The sequence below is a fragment of the Ictalurus furcatus genome, chromosome 14, assembly GCF_023375685.1.
Source record: "Ictalurus furcatus strain D&B chromosome 14, Billie_1.0, whole genome shotgun sequence".
NCBI lineage: Eukaryota > Metazoa > Chordata > Actinopteri > Siluriformes > Ictaluridae > Ictalurus > Ictalurus furcatus.
In genome coordinates, this window is record NC_071268.1 from 25,867,218 (window position 1) to 25,889,856 (window position 22,639).

At 39.8% G+C, this 22,639-nt stretch overlaps 1 protein-coding gene across 1 annotated transcript in view; it reads right to left on the reverse strand.

The window, feature by feature from the left end:
• Positions 1-225: 225 nt before the first annotated feature.
• Positions 226-22,639, reverse strand: part of syngap1a (synaptic Ras GTPase activating protein 1a) — a 62,241-nt gene continuing 39,827 nt past the window's right edge. Inside the window, exon 18 of the mRNA XM_053640871.1 lies at positions 226-419. Within this exon, the coding sequence (XP_053496846.1) occupies positions 390-419 (30 nt within the window). The 3' untranslated portion in view covers positions 226-389. The remainder of the gene's footprint in view (positions 420-22,639) is intronic.

A 22,639-nucleotide genomic window follows, 5' to 3' on the forward strand; every position in this document is an offset into this window, starting at 1 on the left:
CAAGTCCCTCTGTTTTGTAGCTTTAATTTGTACCAAAAGATCCTAAAGAAATAATGGCCGAATAAATAATAGAATAAACAGCACCGAGTAGCTAATTTGTCAATCTACTACATAAAAAAGAGGTGATTGTCGTTATTTTGGTTCAGGGAGGAAAAGAGAGGGAGATAAAGAAGTAGAGAGACATAAAGAATGTGCTCTTGCGTATGTGATTTTGTGTGCTTTTTGGGGTTTGATGTGTCAGAGCGATTCAGAGTTGTATTTTTTTGTTGGTTTTTTTCCCCCTCAGGCTCTTCCTCTTTCTCTCTCCTCTCTCAACCAATCAGAAACAAGAGAGGGTCCTGGACTGGCGTGGGTCCAGTCACATATCCTTTCGCGCTGCTGTGGTCCAATCATGTTCCGGTGTGCCCACCATAGATCGGCTGAGGGAGAGAAAGACAAAGTGAGCGCAGGAGGGCAGCAGGTGGCTTAAGTGTCCAATGACGGTCCACTTAGCCTCTGATTGACAGGTTAATTGTCCAGAAATATTGGGTGGCATTTATAAAGTCTGCGTCACTGCATTCACACCATAGTTTATAATAATGAATAAATATCATCCACGTACGAAAACACATTCAGATAAGCTACGCGCATTTACAATAGCAAATGGCATGGGAAGGATATGAGTGGTGGATGGCAGTCACAGAAAGACACAAGCACTTCAGATTGATAGCTAAAAAAGAAAAACGTAATGAGTCTGTTGTGTGTGAACTGTTGAAGTACACCACTAATCCTGATGGGGGGAAAATATACACCTCTTGATAAAAAAAATCAAAAAAAAAAAAAATCTCTGTACTAGGACCGCTAACAGCAAATCTACACGTCATAGATCTACATTTACGTTTATGGCATTTGGCAGACGCGCTTATCCAGAGCGACTTACGTTTATCTCATTTATACAACTGAGCGGTTGAGGGTTAAGGGCCTTGCTCAAGGGCCCAACAATGGAAGCTTGGCAGTGCTGGTATTTGGACTTACAACCGTTTGATCAGTAGTCCAACATCTTAACCACTGAGCTGCCACTGCCCTCTAGAAATTAGTTCTCCACTTCATGGAAATGTAAACACACCTTCACAATATTGTTTTCACAGCCCTTGTGACATTAAAAATAGTGTCTCATTAATATATGCTTTAGGCATTTATACCCAGTTATGGGTCATTCTTAAGTTTTTAGAAACTTTCAAATAAAGTAACAATAGGCTAAATGTTTATATATATATATATTTATATATTTTTTACAAAAACACGTCTAAATACCAAATGCTTAAGCCAATAGTACATTAATTAAAGCAGAGCTCTGACAGAACCTAATCATCACACACTATTTACACAGCCCCCTGTCTAAAGAGAGGCTAGCATTCCTAAGAAACTCAAAGAAAGCTCTTTTAACAAGTAACTCAGCTAAAATCGCTAACATTCCTTTGATGTTCATTTCGTTAGCAATTTTGGCTGATGTTCCCGTTAATGGACAGATAAAAGTGAAGGGGGGGAAAAAAAATGGACAGATGGCTGTTAAGCTGACTACAGATTCTTCAGCCACAGACTCATGCTGGAATGTGAGGACTTGATATTTTTGCTAGCAACAATGCGCATGTATTTGCACAGCACAAAGCTCTCCCAGTGTTCAGAGGCCACGTGACTAGCCGAGCCTCCCTCCCTGCGCCGCCCAGCAGGCCGCGGCCCCGGCTGCTGTAGCGACGGCTGCGCCGGGGAAGCCGGTATTGCCACGTAGATCACCGTTCTGGCTGACGTGCAGGTGTGGGGGCAGGGGAGGGAGAGCTCCATTCCATGGGGAGCTGGTTGCGGAGGAGAGAGCCGAGACGGGGTTCAGCGGAAGAACCCCCTCCCCTCCTGGAACCATGCTTTGCTCAACCGAACCCAGAGAGGAATATGGATCATCCTAACAGAGAGGGGAACAGGAGGGCAAGAAGGGAAAGGAGATGAGAGGAGAGGAGAGGATAGGGAAGGAGAAAGAAAGGGAGAGAAGAGTGGAAGATGGAAAACATGGAGATGTGTATGACATTAAAGACGAACTGATTAAGAATGTTAAATAAACCAAAAGGCTTGCACAGAGAAGGGAAAATAGAAAGCAAGGAGCAGTTGCGTAGAAAAAAAAAAACAACATTCTGAGAGAACACATTATAGAAAAATACAAAAAGAGCAAGAACATTTAGGAGGTAAAGAGAGAGAGCAGAGCAGAGCAGAGCAGAGAGGTAGTGTTTAAAGCAGAGGGGGTCTAGTGAGTGCTGTGGTCCTGTACAGAACCCAAGTTCCCGCCTACCTGAAACCCTGCAGATTCCACAGCCTGGCAACCACCTACCTATATAGTCTGCTCACAAACCATCTGTTTCAGCAGGAGAGTTACCCTGGAGAGCCTGATCCAACCACTCCCACTCACGCCATTTCAGACAGGAAACTAATAGAATTCCCTTCAACAAAGCTACACCTATATAAGGTATGCCTTTTTTCAAGCTACACTATATAGGGTTAAAGATGTATACTTTGTTCACTGAATGAATGGCTGTAAGAAATGGTGGAAAAACAAATCGGCGAATCAGCAATACATCTGAGGTAGGTAATGCTGGTCAGGATTATAGTGGTTCCGAAGGCTGCTAAGGAACACTGAACACAAGGCAGGAATATGTCCTGGTGGCTCAGTGGTTAGAGGCTCTGTGTTACTTATCGGAAGGTCACGAGTCCAAGCCACAGCACTGCCAGGCTACCACTAGTGGGCCATTGGGCAAGGCCCTTAACCCTCAACTGCTCAGTTGTATTAAAGAGATAAACGTAAGGCACTCTGGAGAGGGGCATCTGCCAAATACCATTAATGTTTATGTGTAGACTATCTCACCTACCAAAGTGTTTTGGAGAACTGAGAGGAAATTGAAGTACCTAGACGAAACCCACACAGGAAGACTTCAGAAGGACACACGATTGAACTCTGGACCTTGGAGTAGTGACGCACCAGTACTGTTTCCCGTAGTTCAGACATGGCTAATCTAATTTGACATTGATGGCCTCCACTATTCCTCTTCCAAATCAGTTGTCTTCTCTATCCAGAATGTGGATGTTCTACGTCCTTCGGGTATAGAAGAACCAATGAGTCTTAACTTGAGGAATCTGCCCTACCATGTGCATATGAACTGACATTTTTGCTCCACCGATATACAATCCTTTGTTTTGCTCGTGGTTTGGTTTCTTCCTGTGTTGCTAGGTCTGAACCAGAATGCCACATTTATTAACTATCCTCCAGAGTTTCCTTACCACACAGTGGGATACCCATGTTGTTCCATTTGCTTTGTGTTCCTGGTGGACAAGCTTTCAGAAGGAAGGAAACCAAAGGTTTGCAACCTTGTTCAGATGGCGTGGGCTCTGCACCTTGTGAAGTTATGTGCTGTCTGGGACAAGACATGGTAATCAAAGGATTACCTTACCTCATGAATGTGAGATCTTTATGAAGATCGTCTTCGACCCCAGCTTCCTAACATGCTGGGGTATGCAAAGAAAAGAATCTCACTGTGCATATGTATATGTGATCAATAAAGACTCATTATCGTTATGATTATCAGTCTTGAATGAATGATTCAGCCTCCACAAATTCAAGGAGATTCTATCCTTCAGAACGTGGTTCTGGTCTCCAGGGAATTTAGTGCTCCTCTGGGGAAAGTGGATGTGGAGCGTACATTCCTCATCCTAATGGCAGACACTTGCAGGGGTTTGGCTAGGTTGTCCTCCACTGAGTGAGGAGAATGACAGGTGACATCTGGAGAGATGCTTCATCTGGAAGTTTTGATCAGGCTCTGAGATTCTGCCTGTGTTAGCAACTGGCATCTATGCACCATCCAGATGGACAAAATTGGATGGGTGCCATTGTTTGTTGCTCCTTTCACTAAGATGTCTGACAAATGATCTCACCAGGTGGAGGAACCATGTACAGAGCTTTAATGGGACTCAAACTTACTGTAGGTTTCCAAAATTAGGATCTAGCCTACAGTATTCACCAATTAAACTGCTGTACCACTTAATGTAATTGAATGATTCGTTTTATTTGTCTTAATTTATGCGTTTTTGTTGGTTCACTTTCTTTATTTTATTTTATTTCTTTATTAATGCCAATAAAATAATATAAAATATTATTATTTTATATTATTTTATACACCGATCAGCCATAACATTAAAACCACCTGCCTAATATTGTGTAGGTCCCCCTTGTGCCGGCAGAACAGCTCTGACCCGTCGAGACATGGACTCCACAAGACCTCTGAAGGTGTGCTGTGGTATCTGGCACCAAGACGTTAGCAGCAGATTCTTCAAGTCCTGTAATCTGGGGAATTTGGAGGCCAAGATAACGCCTTGAACTCTTTGTCATGTTCCTCAAACCATTTCTGAAATTTTTTTGCAGTGTGGCAAAAATGTGGTATCCTGCTGAAAGAGGCTGCTGCAATTAAGAAATACCGTTGCCCTGAATGGGTGTATTTGGTCTGCAGCGATGTTTAGGTAGATACCTGTCAAAGTAATGTCAAAGTAACATCCACATGAATGCCAGAACCCAAGGTTTCCCAGCAGAACATTCATGATTCATCAGACCAGGCCACCTTCTTCCATTGCTCTATGGTCCAGTTCTGATGCTCACGTGCCCACTGTAGGTGCTTTCAGCGGTGGACAGGGGTCAACATGGGCACTCTGACCGGTCTGTAGCTACGCAGCCTCATACACAGCAAGCTGCGATGCACTGTGTGTTCTGACATCTTTCTATCACAGCCAGCATGAACGTTTTTAGCAGTTTGTGCTACAGTAGCTCTTCTGTTGGAGCCTTCACTCCCCACGCACAACAATGAGCCTCGGGTGTCCATGACCATGTCACTGTTTCACCGGTTGTCCTTCCTTGGAAGGCTTTTGCTAGGTACTAACCATTTTTTCAAATTTACAGGCTTTGCATGAATACCAATTTTATGTCACGGACAATGAAAACGACCTCAATTGTTTTCACCGTTTTTGTGTGGATGGGAAAATGTGTTTTTTTTTTTTAAACCTCACATCACAGTATGAACCTGAACATGTGTTATATGCTAGGAGATTTTGCAACCATGTTGTATTCAAATGTAAACTCAAGCAGTAGTTCGACCTCGTCGTCAGTCCACGCATAGAATCCTTGTGTTTGTCATTTTTTCATTTTAGCAACTTTTGGCTATGTTGATGTTTTCAAAAATATATTTATACATATGCATAGGGTCTTGATTTATGTGGTTACAACAATTCTCCCCAAGTTTTTCTTGGAAAAAAACAGAACTATACTCATATCTCATATTGCGAGAAAGCTACATCCTTATATTCAACTATAGTGCTGCATCCTTATATTCAACTATAGTGCTGCATCCTTATATTCAGCAATAGTGCTACATCCTCATATTCAACTATAGTGCTACATCCTCATATTCAGCAATAGTGCTGCATCCTCATATTCAGCAATAGTGCTGCATCCTCATATTCAACTATAGTGCTGCATCCTCATATTCAGCAATAGTGCTGCATCCATATATTCAACTATAGTGCTGCATCCTCATATTCAGCAATAGTGCTGCATCCTCATATTCAACTATAGTGCTGCATCCTCATATTCAACTATAGTGCTACATCCTCATATTCAGCAATAGTGCTGCATCCTCATATTCAACTATAGTGCTGCATCCTCATATTCAGCAATAGTGCTGCATCCTCATATTCAGCAATAGTGCTACATCCTCATATTCAACTATAGTGCTGCATCCTCATATTCAGCAATAGTGCTGCATCCTCATATTCAACTACAGTGCTGCATCCTCATATTCAACTATAGTGCTACATCTTCATATTCAACTATAGTGCTGCATCCTTATATTCAGCAATAGTGCTGCATCCATATATTCAACTATAGTGCTGCATCCTCATATTCAGCAATAGTGCTACATCCTCATATTCAACTATAGTGCTGCATCCTCATATTCAGCAATAGTGCTGCATCCTCATATTCAACTACAGTGCTGCATCCTCATATTCAACTATAGTGCTACATCTTCATATTCAACTATAGTGCTGCATCCTCATATTCAGCAATAGTGCTGCATCCTCATATTCAACTATAGTGCTGCATCCATATATTCAACTATAGTGCTGCATCCTCATATTCAGCAATAGTGCTGCATCCTCATATTCAACTATAGTGCTGCATCCTCATATTCAGGAATAGTGCTGCATCCTCATATTCAGCAATAGTGCTGCATCCTCATATTCAGCAATAGTGCTACATCCTCATATTCAACTATAGTGCTGCATCCTCATATTCAGCAATAGTGCTGCATCCTCATATTCAGCAATAGTGCTGCATCCTCATATTCAACTATAGTGCTGCATCCTCATATTCAGCAATAGTGCTGCATCCTCATATTCAGCAATAGTGCTACATCCTCATATTCAACTATAGTGCTACATCCTCATATTCAGCAATAGTGCTGCATCCTCATATTCAACTATAGTGCTACATCCTCATATTCAACTATAGTGCTACATCCTCATATTCAGCAATAGTGCTACATCCTCATATTCAACTATAGTGCTACATCCTCATATTCAACTATAGTGCTACATCCTCATATTCAACTATAGTGCTACATCCTCATATTCAACTATAGTGCTGCATCCTCATATTCAACTATAGTGCTACATCCTCATATTCAGCAATAGTGCTACATCCTCATATTCAACTATAGTGCTGCATCCTCATATTCAGCAATAGTGCTGCATCCTCATATTCAACTATAGTGATACATCCTCATATTCAACTATAGTGCTACATCCTCATATTCAGCAATAGTGCTACATCCTCATATTCAACTATAGTGCTGCATCCTCATATTCAGCAATAGTGCTGCATCCGCATATTCAACTATAGTGCTGCATCCTCATATTCAACTATAGTGCTGCATCCTCATATTCAGCAATAGTGCTGCATCCTCATATTCAGCAATAGTGCTGCATCCTCATATTCAGCAATAGTGCTGCATCCTCATATTCAGCAATAGTGCTGCATCCTCATATTCAGCAATAGTGCTGCATCCTCATATTCAACTATAGTGCTGCATCCTCATATTCAACTATAGTGCTGCATCCTCATATTCAGCAATAGTGCTGCATCCTCATATTCAGCAATAGTGCTGCATCCTCATATTCAGCAATAGTGCTGCATCCTCATATTCAACTATAGTGCTACATCCTCATATTCAACTATAGTGCTGCATCCTCATATTCAGCAATAGTGCTGCATCCTCATATTCAACTATAGTGCTACATCCTCATATTCAACTATAGTGCTGCATCCTCATATTCAGCAATAGTGCTGCATCCTCATATTCAGCAATAGTGCTGCATCCTCATATTCAGCAATAGTGCTGCATCCTCATATTCAGCAATAGTGCTGCATCCTCATATTCAACTATAGTGCTGCATCCTCATATTCAACTATAGTGCTGCATCCTCATATTCAACTATAGTGCTACATCCTCATATTCAACTACAGTGCTGCATCCTCATATTCAACTACAGTGCTGCATCCTCATATTCAGCAATAGTGCTGCATCCTCATATTCAACTATAGTGCTGCATCCTCATATTCAACTATAGTGCTGCATCCTCATATTCAACTATAGTGCTGCATCCTCATATTCAGCAATAGTGCTGCATCCATATATTCAACTATAGTGCTGCATCCATATATTCAACTATAGTGCTGCATCCTCATATTCAGCAATAGTGCTGCATCCTCATATTCAACTATAGTGCTGCATCCTCATATTCAGCAATAGTGCTGCATCCTCATATTCAGCAATAGTGCTGCATCCTCATATTCAGCAATAGTGCTGCATCCTCATATTCAACTATAGTGCTGCATCCTCATATTCAACTATAGTGCTGCATCCTCATATTCAACTATAGTGCTACATCTTCATATTCAACTATAGTGCTGCATCCTCATATTCAACTATAGTGCTGCATCCTCATATTCAACTATAGTGCTGCATCCTCATATTCAGCAATAGTGCTGCATCCTCATATTCAACTATAGTGCTGCATCCTCATATTCAGCAATAGTGCTGCATCCTCATATTCAGCAATAGTGCTGCATCCTCATATTCAGCAATAGTGCTGCATCCTCATATTCAACTATAGTGCTGCATCCTCATATTCAACTATAGTGCTGCATCCTCATATTCAACTATAGTGCTACATCTTCATATTCAACTATAGTGCTGCATCCTCATATTCAACTATAGTGCTGCATCCTCGTATTCAACTATAGTGCTGCATCCTCGTATTCAGCAATAGTGCTGCATCCTCGTATTCAGCAATAGTGCTACATCCTCGTATTCAACTATAGTGCTGCATCCTCGTATTCAACTATAGTGCTGCATCCTCATATTCAACTATAGTGCTGCATCCTCATATTCAACTATAGTGCTGCATCCTCATATTCAACTATAGTGCTGCATCCTCATATTCAACTATAGTGCTGCATCCTCAAATTCAGCAATAGTGCTGCATCCTCATATTCAACTATAGTGCTGCATCCTCATATTCAGCAATAGTGCTGCATCCTCATATTCAACTATAGTGCTGCATCCTCAAATTCAGCAATAGTGCTGCATCCTCATATTCAACTATAGTGCTGCATCCTCATATTCAACTATAGTGCTGCATCCTCATATTCAGCAATAGTGCTACATCCTCATATTCAACTATAGTGCTACATCCTCATATTCAACTATAGTGCTGCATCCTCATATTCAGCAATAGTGCTGCATCCTCATATTCAGCAATAGTGCTGCATCCTCATATTCAGCAATAGTGCTGCATCCTCATATTCAGCAATAGTGCTGCATCCTCATATTCAGCAATAGTGCTGCATCCTCATATTCAACTATAGTGCTGCATCCTCATATTCAGCAATAGTGCTGCATCCTCATATTCAACTATAGTGCTGCATCCTCATATTCAACTATAGTGCTGCATCCTCATATTCAGCAATAGTGCTGCATCCTCATATTCAGCAATAGTGCTGCATCCTCATATTCAGCAATAGTGCTGCATCCTCATATTCAGCAATAGTGCTACATCCTCATATTCAGCAATAGTGCTGCATCCTCATATTCAACTGTAGTGCTGCATCCTCATATTCAACTGTAGTGCTGCATCCTCATATTCAACTATAGTGCTACATCCTCATATTCAACTATAGTGCTGCATCCTCATATTCAACTATAGTGCTGCATCCTCATATTCAACTATAGTGCTGCATCCTCATATTCAGCAATAGTGCTGCATCCTCATATTCAACTATAGTGCTGCATCTTCATATTCAACTACAGTGCTGCATCCTCATATTCAACTATAGTGCTGCATCCTCATATTCAACTATAGTGCTACATCCTCATATTCAACTATAGTGCTGCATCCTCATATTCAACTATAGTGCTGCATCCTCATATTCAGCAATAGTGCTGCATCCATATATTCAACTATAGTGCTGCATCCATATATTCAACTATAGTGCTGCATCCATATATTCAACTATAGTGCTGCATCGTCATATTCAACTATAGTGCTGCATCCTCATATTCAGCAATAGTGCTGCATCCTCATATTCAACTATAGTGCTGCATCCTCATATTCAGCAATAGTGCTGCATCCTCATATTCAGCAATAGTGCTACATCCTCATATTCAGCAATAGTGCTGCATCCTCATATTCAACTATAGTGCTGCATCCTCATATTCAGCAATAGTGCTGCATCCTCATATTCAACTATAGTGCTGCATCCTCATATTCAACTATAGTGCTACATCCTCATATTCAGCAATAGTGCTGCATCCTCATATTCAACTATAGTGCTGCATCTTCATATTCAACTACAGTGCTGCATCCTCATATTCAACTATAGTGCTGCATCCTCATATTCAACTATAGTGCTACATCCTCATATTCAACTATAGTGCTGCATCCTCATATTCAACTATAGTGCTGCATCCTCATATTCAGCAATAGTGCTGCATCCATATATTCAACTATAGTGCTGCATCCATATATTCAACTATAGTGCTGCATCGTCATATTCAACTATAGTGCTGCATCCTCATATTCAGCAATAGTGCTGCATCCTCATATTCAACTATAGTGCTGCATCCTCATATTCAGCAATAGTGCTGCATCCTCATATTCAGCAATAGTGCTGCATCCTCATATTCAGCAATAGTGCTGCATCCTCATATTCAGCAATAGTGCTGCATCCTCATATTCAGCAATAGTGCTGCATCCTCATATTCAGCAATAGTGCTGCATCCTCATATTCAACTATAGTGCTGCATCCTCATATTCAACTATAGTGCTGCATCCTCATATTCAGCAATAGTGCTGCATCCTCATATTCAACTATAGTGCTACATCCTCATATTCAACTATAGTGCTACATCCTCATATTCAACTATAGTGCTGCATCCTCATATTCAGCAATAGTGCTACATCCTCATATTCAACTATAGTGCTGCATCCTCATATTCAGCAATAGTGCTGCATCCTCATATTCAACTATAGTGCTACATCCTCATATTCAACTATAGTGCTACATCCTCATATTCAACTATAGTGCTGCATCCTCATATTCAACTATAGTGCTACATCCTCATATTCAACTGTAGTGCTGCATCCTCATATTCAACTGTAGTGCTGCATCCTCATATTCAACTATAGTGCTACATCCTCATATTCAACTATAGTGCTGCATCCTCATATTCAGCAATAGTGCTGCATCCATATATTCAACTATAGTGCTGCATCCATATATTCAACTATAGTGCTGCATCCATATATTCAACTATAGTGCTGCATCGTCATATTCAACTATAGTGCTGCATCCTCATATTCAGCAATAGTGCTGCATCCTCATATTCAACTATAGTGCTGCATCCTCATATTCAGCAATAGTGCTGCATCCTCATATTCAACTATAGTGCTGCATCCTCATATTCAACTATAGTGCTACATCCTCATATTCAGCAATAGTGCTACATCCTCATATTCAACTATAGTGCTGCATCCTCATATTCAGCAATAGTGCTGCATCCTCATATTCAGCAATAGTGCTGCATCCTCATATTCAACTATAGTGCTGCATCCTCATATTCAACTATAGTGCTGCATCCTCATATTCAACTATAGTGCTGCATCCTCATATTCAACTATAGTGCTACATCCTCATATTCAACTATAGTGCTACATCCTCATATTCAACTATAGTGCTGCATCCTCATATTCAGCAATAGTGCTGCATCCATATATTCAACTATAGTGCTGCATCCATATATTCAACTATAGTGCTGCATCCATATATTCAACTATAGTGCTGCATCGTCATATTCAACTATAGTGCTGCATCCTCATATTCAGCAATAGTGCTGCATCCATATATTCAACTATAGTGCTGCATCCTCATATTCAGCAATAGTGCTGCATCCTCATATTCAGCAATAGTGCTGCATCCATATATTCAACTATAGTGCTGCATCCATATATTCAACTATAGTGCTGCATCGTCATATTCAACTATAGTGCTGCATCCTCATATTCAGCAATAGTGCTGCATCCTCATATTCAACTATAGTGCTGCATCCTCATATTCAGCAATAGTGCTGCATCCTCATATTCAGCAATAGTGCTACATCCTCATATTCAACTATAGTGCTGCATCCTCATATTCAACTATAGTGCTACATCCTCATATTCAACTACAGTGCTGCATCCTCATATTCAGCAATAGTGCTGCATCCTCATATTCAACTATAGTGCTGCATCCTCATATTCAACTATAGTGCTGCATCCTCATATTCAGCAATAGTGCTGCATCCTCATATTCAGCAATAGTGCTGCATCCTCATATTCAGCAATAGTGCTACATCCATATATTCAACTATAGTGCTGCATCCTCATATTCAGCAATAGTGCTGCATCCTCATATTCAGCAATAGTGCTGCATCCATATATTCAACTATAGTGCTGCATCCATATATTCAACTATAGTGCTGCATCCTCATATTCAACTATAGTGCTGCATCGTCATATTCAACTATAGTGCTGCATCCTCATATTCAGCAATAGTGCTGCATCCATATATTCAACTATAGTGCTGCATCCTCATATTCAACTATAGTGCTGCATCCTCATATTCAGCAATAGTGCTGCATCCTCATATTCAGCAATAGTGCTGCATCCTCATATTCAGCAATAGTGCTACATCCTCATATTCAACTATAGTGCTGCATCCTCATATTCAACTATAGTGCTACATCCTCATATTCAACTACAGTGCTGCATCCTCATATTCAGCAATAGTGCTGCATCCTCATATTCAACTATAGTGCTGCATCCTCATATTCAACTATAGTGCTGCATCCTCATATTCAGCAATAGTGCTACATCCTCATATTCAGCAATAGTGCTGCATCCTCATATTCAACTATAGTGCTGCATCCTCATATTCAACTATAGTGCTGCATCCTCATATTCAGCAATAGTGCTGCATCCTCATATTCAACTATAGTGCTGCATCCTCATATTCAACTATAGTGCTGCATCCTCATATTCAGCAATAGTGCTACATCCTCATATTCAACTATAGTGCTGCATCCTCATATTCAACTATAGTGCTACATCCTCATATTCAACTACAGTGCTGCATCCTCATATTCAGCAATAGTGCTGCATCCTCATATTCAACTATAGTGCTGCATCCTCATATTCAACTATAGTGCTGCATCCTCATATTCAACTATAGTGCTGCATCCTCATATTCAGCAATAGTGCTGCATCCATATATTCAACTATAGTGCTGCATCCTCATATTCAACTATAGTGCTGCATCCTCATATTCAGCAATAGTGCTGCATCCATATATTCAACTATAGTGCTGCATCCTCATATTCAACTATAGTGCTGCATCCTCATATTCAACTATAGTGCTGCATCCTCATATTCAGCAATAGTGCTGCATCCATATATTCAACTATAGTGCTGCATCGTCATATTCAACTATAGTGCTGCATCCTCATATTCAACTATAGTGCTACATCCTCATATTCAACTATAGTGCTGCATCCTCATATTCAGCAATAGTGCTGCATCCTCATATTCAACTATAGTGCTGCATCCTCATATTCAGCAATAGTGCTGCATCCTCATATTCAACTATAGTGCTACATCCTCATATTCAACTATAGTGCTACATCCTCATATTCAGCAATAGTGCTGCATCCATATATTCAACTATAGTGCTACATCCTCATATTCAGCAATAGTGCTGCATCCCTATATTCAACTATAGTGCTGCATCCTTATATTCAACTATAGTGCTGCATCCTCATATTCAACTATAGTGCTGCATCCTCATATTCAACTATAGTGCTGCATCCTCATATTCAGCAATAGTGCTGCATCCTCATATTCAACTATAGTGCTACATCCTCATATTCAACTATAGTGCTACATCCTCATATTCAGCAATAGTGCTGCATCCATATATTCAACTATAGTGCTACATCCTCATATTCAGCAATAGTGCTGCATCCCTATATTCAACTATAGTGCTGCATCCTTATATTCAACTATAGTGCTGCATCCTCATATTCAACTATAGTGCTGCATCCTCATATTCAACTATAGTGCTGCATCCTCATATTCAACTATAGTGCTACATCCTCATATTCAACTATAGTGCTGCATCCTCATATTCAACTATAGTGCTGCATCCTCATATTCAGCAATAGTGCTACATCCTCATATTCAACTATAGTGCTGCATCCTCATATTCAGCAATAGTGCTGCATCCTCATATTCAGCAATAGTGCTGCATCCTCATATTCAACTATAGTGCTGCATCCTCATATTCAGCAATAGTGCTGCATCCTCATATTCAACTATAGTGCTACATCCTCATATTCAGCAATAGTGCTGCATCCCTATATTCAACTATAGTGCTGCATCCTTATATTCAGCAATAGTGCTGCATCCTTATATTCAACTATAGTGCTGCATCCTCATATTCAACTATAGTGCTGCATCCTCATATTCAGCAATAGTGCTACATCCTCATATTCAACTATAGTGCTGCATCCTCATATTCAGCAATAGTGCTACATCCTCATATTCAACTATAGTGCTACATCCTCATATTCAGCAATAGTGCTGCATCCATATATTCAACTATAGTGCTACATCCTCATATTCAGCAATAGTGCTGCATCCATATATTCAACTATAGTGCTACATCCTCATATTCAGCAATAGTGCTGCATCCTCATATTCAACTATAGTGCTACATCCTCATATTCAGCAATAGTGCTGCATCCTCATATTCAACTATAGTGCTACATCCTCATATTCAGCAATAGTGCTGCATCCTCATATTCAACTATAGTGCTACATCCTCATATTCAGCAATAGTGCTGCATCCTCATATTCAACTATAGTGCTACATCCTCATATTCAACTATAGTGCTGCATCCTCATATTCAACTATAGTGCTGCATCCTCATATTCAGCAATAGTGCTACATCCTCATATTCAACTATAGTGCTGCATCCTCATATTCAGCAATAGTGCTACATCCTCATATTCAACTATAGTGCTACATCCTCATATTCAGCAATAGTGCTGCATCCATATATTCAACTATAGTGCTACATCCTCATATTCAGCAATAGTGCTGCATCCTCATATTCAACTATAGTGCTACATCCTCATATTCAGCAATAGTGCTGCATCCTCATATTCAACTATAGTGCTACATCCTCATATTCAGCAATAGTGCTGCATCCTCATATTCAGCAATAGTGCTGCATCCTCATATTCAGCAATAGTGCTGCATCCTCATATTCAACTATAGTGCTGCATCCTCATATTCAGCAATAGTGCTGCATCCTCATATTCAGCAATAGTGCTGCATCCTCATATTCAGCAATAGTGCTACATCCTCATATTCAACTATAGTGCTGCATCCTCATATTCAACTATAGTGCTGCATCCATATATTCAACTATAGTGCTGCATCGTCATATTCAACTATAGTGCTGCATCCTCATATTCAGCAATAGTGCTGCATCCTCATATTCAACTATAGTGCTGCATCCTCATATTCAACTATAGTGCTGCATCCTCATATTCAGCAATAGTGCTGCATCCTCATATTCAACTATAGTGCTGCATCCTCATATTCAACTATAGTGCTGCATCCTCATATTCAGCAATAGTGCTGCATCCTCATATTCAACTATAGTGCTACATCCTCATATTCAACTATAGTGCTACATCCTCATATTCAACTATAGTGCTGCATCCTCATATTCAGCAATAGTGCTACATCCTCATATTCAACTATAGTGCTGCATCCTCATATTCAGCAATAGTGCTGCATCCTCATATTCAGCAATAGTGCTGCATCCTCATATTCAGCAATAGTGCTGCATCCTCATATTCAACTATAGTGCTACATCCTCATATTCAACTATAGTGCTACATCCTCATATTCAACTATAGTGCTGCATCCTCATATTCAGCAATAGTGCTACATCCTCATATTCAACTATAGTGCTGCATCCATATATTCAACTATAGTGCTGCATCCATATATTCAACTATAGTGCTGCATCGTCATATTCAACTATAGTGCTGCATCCTCATATTCAGCAATAGTGCTGCATCCATATATTCAACTATAGTGCTGCATCCATATATTCAACTATAGTGCTGCATCGTCATATTCAACTATAGTGCTGCATCCTCATATTCAACTATAGTGCTACATCCTCATATTCAACTATAGTGCTGCATCCTCATATTCAACTATAGTGCTGCATCCTCATATTCAGCAATAGTGCTGCATCCTCATATTCAACTATAGTGCTGCATCCTCATATTCAGCAATAGTGCTGCATCCTCATATTCAACTATAGTGCTACATCCTCATATTCAACTATAGTGCTACATCCTCATATTCAGCAATAGTGCTGCATCCATATATTCAACTATAGTGCTACATCCTCATATTCAGCAATAGTGCTGCATCCCTATATTCAACTATAGTGCTGCATCCTTATATTCAACTATAGTGCTGCATCCTCATATTCAACTATAGTGCTGCATCGTCATATTCAACTATAGTGCTGCATCCTCATATTCAGCAATAGTGCTACATCCTCATATTCAACTATAGTGCTGCATCCTCATATTCAACTATAGTGCTACATCCTCATATTCAACTATAGTGCTGCATCCTCATATTCAACTATAGTGCTGCATCCTCATATTCAGCAATAGTGCTACATCCTCATATTCAACTATAGTGCTGCATCCTCATATTCAACTATAGTGCTGCATCCTCATATTCAGCAATAGTGCTACATCCTCATATTCAACTATAGTGCTGCATCCTCATATTCAGCAATAGTGCTGCATCCTCATATTCAACTATAGTGCTACATCCTCATATTCAGCAATAGTGCTGCATCCATATATTCAACTATAGTGCTACATCCTCATATTCAGCAATAGTGCTGCATCCCTATATTCAACTATAGTGCTGCATCCTTATATTCAGCAATAGTGCTGCATCCTTATATTCAACTATAGTGCTGCATCCTCATATTCAACTATAGTGCTACATCCTCATATTCAACTATAGTGCTGCATCCTCATATTCAACTATAGTGCTGCATCCTCATATTCAGCAATAGTGCTACATCCTCATATTCAACTATAGTGCTGCATCCTCATATTCAGCAATAGTGCTACATCCTCATATTCAACTATAGTGCTACATCCTCATATTCAGCAATAGTGCTGCATCCATATATTCAACTATAGTGCTACATCCTCATATTCAGCAATAGTGCTGCATCCTCATATTCAACTATAGTGCTACATCCTCATATTCAGCAATAGTGCTGCATCCTCATATTCAACTATAGTGCTACATCCTCATATTCAGCAATAGTGCTGCATCCTCATATTCAGCAATAGTGCTGCATCCTCATATTCAACTATAGTGCTGCATCCTCATATTCAACTATAGTGCTACATCCTCATATTCAGCAATAGTGCTGCATCCTCATATTCAGCAATAGTGCTGCATCCTCATATTCAGCAATAGTGCTGCATCCTCACATTCAACTATAGTGCTACATCCTCACATTCAACTATAGTGCTGCATCCTTATATTCAACTATAGTGCTGCATCCTCATATTCAGCAATAGTGCTGCATCCTCATATTCAACTATAGTGCTGCATCCTCATATTCAGCAATAGTGCTGCATCCTCATATTCAACTATAGTGCTGCATCCTCATATTCAGCAATAGTGCTGCATCCTCATATTCAGCAATAGTGCTGCATCCTCATATTCAGCAATAGTGCTACATCCTCATATTCAACTATAGTGCTGCATCCTCATATTCAACTATAGTGCTGCATCCATATATTCAACTATAGTGCTGCATCGTCATATTCAACTATAGTGCTGCATCCTCATATTCAGCAATAGTGCTGCATCCTCATATTCAACTATAGTGCTGCATCCTCATATTCAGCAATAGTGCTACATCCTCATATTCAACTATAGTGCTGCATCCTCATATTCAACTATAGTGCTGCATCCATATATTCAACTATAGTGCTGCATCGTCATATTCAACTATAGTGCTGCATCCTCATATTCAGCAATAGTGCTGCATCCTCATATTCAACTATAGTGCTGCATCCTCATATTCAGCAATAGTGCTACATCCTCATATTCAACTATAGTGCTGCATCCTCATATTCAACTATAGTGCTGCATCCATATATTCAACTATAGTGCTGCATCGTCATATTCAACTATAGTGCTGCATCCTCATATTCAGCAATAGTGCTGCATCCTCATATTCAACTATAGTGCTGCATCCTCATATTCAACTATAGTGCTACATCTTCATATTCAACTATAGTGCTGCATCCTCATATTCAACTATAGTGCTGCATCCTCGTATTCAACTATAGTGCTGCATCCTCGTATTCAGCAATAGTGCTGCATCCTCGTATTCAGCAATAGTGCTACATCCTCGTATTCAACTATAGTGCTGCATCCTCGTATTCAACTATAGTGCTGCATCCTCATATTCAACTATAGTGCTGCATCCTCATATTCAACTATAGTGCTGCATCCTCATATTCAACTATAGTGCTGCATCCTCATATTCAACTATAGTGCTGCATCCTCAAATTCAGCAATAGTGCTGCATCCTCATATTCAACTATAGTGCTGCATCCTCATATTCAGCAATAGTGCTGCATCCTCATATTCAACTATAGTGCTGCATCCTCAAATTCAGCAATAGTGCTGCATCCTCATATTCAACTATAGTGCTGCATCCTCATATTCAACTATAGTGCTGCATCCTCATATTCAGCAATAGTGCTACATCCTCATATTCAACTATAGTGCTACATCCTCATATTCAACTATAGTGCTGCATCCTCATATTCAGCAATAGTGCTGCATCCTCATATTCAGCAATAGTGCTGCATCCTCATATTCAGCAATAGTGCTGCATCCTCATATTCAGCAATAGTGCTGCATCCTCATATTCAGCAATAGTGCTGCATCCTCATATTCAACTATAGTGCTGCATCCTCATATTCAGCAATAGTGCTGCATCCTCATATTCAACTATAGTGCTGCATCCTCATATTCAACTATAGTGCTGCATCCTCATATTCAGCAATAGTGCTGCATCCTCATATTCAGCAATAGTGCTGCATCCTCATATTCAGCAATAGTGCTGCATCCTCATATTCAGCAATAGTGCTACATCCTCATATTCAGCAATAGTGCTGCATCCTCATATTCAACTGTAGTGCTGCATCCTCATATTCAACTGTAGTGCTGCATCCTCATATTCAACTATAGTGCTACATCCTCATATTCAACTATAGTGCTGCATCCTCATATTCAACTATAGTGCTGCATCCTCATATTCAACTATAGTGCTGCATCCTCATATTCAGCAATAGTGCTGCATCCTCATATTCAACTATAGTGCTGCATCTTCATATTCAACTACAGTGCTGCATCCTCATATTCAACTATAGTGCTGCATCCTCATATTCAACTATAGTGCTACATCCTCATATTCAACTATAGTGCTGCATCCTCATATTCAACTATAGTGCTGCATCCTCATATTCAGCAATAGTGCTGCATCCATATATTCAACTATAGTGCTGCATCCATATATTCAACTATAGTGCTGCATCCATATATTCAACTATAGTGCTGCATCGTCATATTCAACTATAGTGCTGCATCCTCATATTCAGCAATAGTGCTGCATCCTCATATTCAACTATAGTGCTGCATCCTCATATTCAGCAATAGTGCTGCATCCTCATATTCAGCAATAGTGCTACATCCTCATATTCAGCAATAGTGCTGCATCCTCATATTCAACTATAGTGCTGCATCCTCATATTCAGCAATAGTGCTGCATCCTCATATTCAACTATAGTGCTGCATCCTCATATTCAACTATAGTGCTACATCCTCATATTCAGCAATAGTGCTGCATCCTCATATTCAACTATAGTGCTGCATCTTCATATTCAACTACAGTGCTGCATCCTCATATTCAACTATAGTGCTGCATCCTCATATTCAACTATAGTGCTACATCCTCATATTCAACTATAGTGCTGCATCCTCATATTCAACTATAGTGCTGCATCCTCATATTCAGCAATAGTGCTGCATCCATATATTCAACTATAGTGCTGCATCCATATATTCAACTATAGTGCTGCATCGTCATATTCAACTATAGTGCTGCATCCTCATATTCAGCAATAGTGCTGCATCCTCATATTCAACTATAGTGCTGCATCCTCATATTCAGCAATAGTGCTGCATCCTCATATTCAGCAATAGTGCTGCATCCTCATATTCAGCAATAGTGCTGCATCCTCATATTCAGCAATAGTGCTGCATCCTCATATTCAGCAATAGTGCTGCATCCTCATATTCAGCAATAGTGCTGCATCCTCATATTCAACTATAGTGCTGCATCCTCATATTCAACTATAGTGCTGCATCCTCATATTCAGCAATAGTGCTGCATCCTCATATTCAACTATAGTGCTACATCCTCATATTCAACTATAGTGCTACATCCTCATATTCAACTATAGTGCTGCATCCTCATATTCAGCAATAGTGCTACATCCTCATATTCAACTATAGTGCTGCATCCTCATATTCAGCAATAGTGCTGCATCCTCATATTCAACTATAGTGCTACATCCTCATATTCAACTATAGTGCTACATCCTCATATTCAACTATAGTGCTGCATCCTCATATTCAACTATAGTGCTACATCCTCATATTCAACTGTAGTGCTGCATCCTCATATTCAACTGTAGTGCTGCATCCTCATATTCAACTATAGTGCTACATCCTCATATTCAACTATAGTGCTGCATCCTCATATTCAGCAATAGTGCTGCATCCATATATTCAACTATAGTGCTGCATCCATATATTCAACTATAGTGCTGCATCCATATATTCAACTATAGTGCTGCATCGTCATATTCAACTATAGTGCTGCATCCTCATATTCAGCAATAGTGCTGCATCCTCATATTCAACTATAGTGCTGCATCCTCATATTCAGCAATAGTGCTGCATCCTCATATTCAACTATAGTGCTGCATCCTCATATTCAACTATAGTGCTACATCCTCATATTCAGCAATAGTGCTACATCCTCATATTCAACTATAGTGCTGCATCCTCATATTCAGCAATAGTGCTGCATCCTCATATTCAGCAATAGTGCTGCATCCTCATATTCAACTATAGTGCTGCATCCTCATATTCAACTATAGTGCTGCATCCTCATATTCAACTATAGTGCTGCATCCTCATATTCAACTATAGTGCTACATCCTCATATTCAACTATAGTGCTACATCCTCATATTCAACTATAGTGCTGCATCCTCATATTCAGCAATAGTGCTGCATCCATATATTCAACTATAGTGCTGCATCCATATATTCAACTATAGTGCTGCATCCATATATTCAACTATAGTGCTGCATCGTCATATTCAACTATAGTGCTGCATCCTCATATTCAGCAATAGTGCTGCATCCATATATTCAACTATAGTGCTGCATCCTCATATTCAGCAATAGTGCTGCATCCTCATATTCAGCAATAGTGCTGCATCCATATATTCAACTATAGTGCTGCATCCATATATTCAACTATAGTGCTGCATCGTCATATTCAACTATAGTGCTGCATCCTCATATTCAGCAATAGTGCTGCATCCTCATATTCAACTATAGTGCTGCATCCTCATATTCAGCAATAGTGCTGCATCCTCATATTCAGCAATAGTGCTACATCCTCATATTCAACTATAGTGCTGCATCCTCATATTCAACTATAGTGCTACATCCTCATATTCAACTACAGTGCTGCATCCTCATATTCAGCAATAGTGCTGCATCCTCATATTCAACTATAGTGCTGCATCCTCATATTCAACTATAGTGCTGCATCCTCATATTCAGCAATAGTGCTGCATCCTCATATTCAGCAATAGTGCTGCATCCTCATATTCAGCAATAGTGCTACATCCATATATTCAACTATAGTGCTGCATCCTCATATTCAGCAATAGTGCTGCATCCTCATATTCAGCAATAGTGCTGCATCCATATATTCAACTATAGTGCTGCATCCATATATTCAACTATAGTGCTGCATCCTCATATTCAACTATAGTGCTGCATCGTCATATTCAACTATAGTGCTGCATCCTCATATTCAGCAATAGTGCTGCATCCATATATTCAACTATAGTGCTGCATCCTCATATTCAACTATAGTGCTGCATCCTCATATTCAGCAATAGTGCTGCATCCTCATATTCAGCAATAGTGCTGCATCCTCATATTCAGCAATAGTGCTACATCCTCATATTCAACTATAGTGCTGCATCCTCATATTCAACTATAGTGCTACATCCTCATATTCAACTACAGTGCTGCATCCTCATATTCAGCAATAGTGCTGCATCCTCATATTCAACTATAGTGCTGCATCCTCATATTCAACTATAGTGCTGCATCCTCATATTCAGCAATAGTGCTACATCCTCATATTCAGCAATAGTGCTGCATCCTCATATTCAACTATAGTGCTGCATCCTCATATTCAACTATAGTGCTGCATCCTCATATTCAGCAATAGTGCTGCATCCTCATATTCAACTATAGTGCTGCATCCTCATATTCAACTATAGTGCTGCATCCTCATATTCAGCAATAGTGCTACATCCTCATATTCAACTATAGTGCTGCATCCTCATATTCAACTATAGTGCTACATCCTCATATTCAACTACAGTGCTGCATCCTCATATTCAGCAATAGTGCTGCATCCTCATATTCAACTATAGTGCTGCATCCTCATATTCAACTA